This window comes from Eimeria tenella, genomic scaffold (assembly GCF_000499545.2).
Source record: "Eimeria tenella Houghton genomic scaffold, Eth_scaff3141, whole genome shotgun sequence".
In the NCBI taxonomy this organism is placed as follows: Eukaryota; Apicomplexa; class Conoidasida; order Eucoccidiorida; family Eimeriidae; genus Eimeria; species Eimeria tenella.
In genome coordinates this window covers 314-1,131 of record NW_013543003.1, presented here as the reverse complement: position 1 = coordinate 1,131, position 818 = coordinate 314, and the positions used below count along the sequence as shown (strand labels likewise).

At 56.8% G+C, this 818-nt stretch overlaps 1 protein-coding gene across 1 annotated transcript in view; it reads left to right on the top strand.

Annotated features, from left to right (window-relative positions):
* Nucleotides 1–818, top strand: part of ETH_00040575 (uncharacterized protein) — a gene marked incomplete at both ends in the record, with an annotated part of 1,324 nt that overhangs the window by 258 nt on the left and 248 nt on the right. Inside the window, 2 exons of the mRNA XM_013376106.1 lie at nucleotides 12–329; nucleotides 536–818. Coding sequence (XP_013231560.1) covers nucleotides 12–329; nucleotides 536–818 — 601 coding nt within the window. The remainder of the gene's footprint in view (nucleotides 1–11; nucleotides 330–535) is intronic.

Genomic DNA, 818 nt, shown 5'->3' with positions numbered 1-818 from the left:
CCAACCACCAGCCGCAGCAGCAGCAGCAGCAGCAGAAGATGAGTGGGGCTTGTTCGGAGGCCAGGACCCCTTAGAAGAGGACATAGATTTCGAAGGCGTTCCTGGAGCAGCAGCAGCAGCAGGTGAGGAGCAGCAGAAGGACGGCGAGGCAGCCGCAGGCCCATCAGCAACAGCAGCAGCAGCAGCAGCAGATTTCGACGAGGCCTGCTGCAGCAGCAAACTCAGCTACGCCCTGGGCCTGGCCGTGGGGCCCATCTGCTGGGAGCCCTCAAATGAGGTTCAGCTCTTTGCAGCAAAGACGAAGCAGAGAGAAATGACAGCAGCAGCAAGTGAGAATTTAAAAATATATTTTTTAATTTTTGCCATTTAATCTTTTAAGTACCTTTTTATTTCCTTTTATTCCCCTTTGTCTTCTTCTAATTATTTCCCTCTCACTTTGCTGCTGCAGCATTCTATATGTGCTGCTCCGAGCGCCCATTGCTTATCTTTGCTGCTGCTGCTGCTCTTGCGCTTCCTGCTGCTGCTGCTGCTGCAGCACTGCTGCAGCAGCAGCCACCGGAAGTGCGGGCTTCGCTGCAGCGGCGGCTGCAGCGCATGCAGGAGAAGGCGAAGCTGCTGCTGCCGTTTCATCCGCTGCCCCCTTGCAAGCTGCTGCCAGTCCCAGAGGCGCTGCTGCAGCAGCAGGAGGAGCAGCAGCAGGAGCAGCAGCGGGAGCAGCAGGAGCAGCAGCAGCAGAAGAAGAAGGAGCAGCAGCAACAGCAACACGGCCAGCAGGGCGTTGCTCTGTCTGCCCACTTTCCTGACGATGTTGCTGCAGC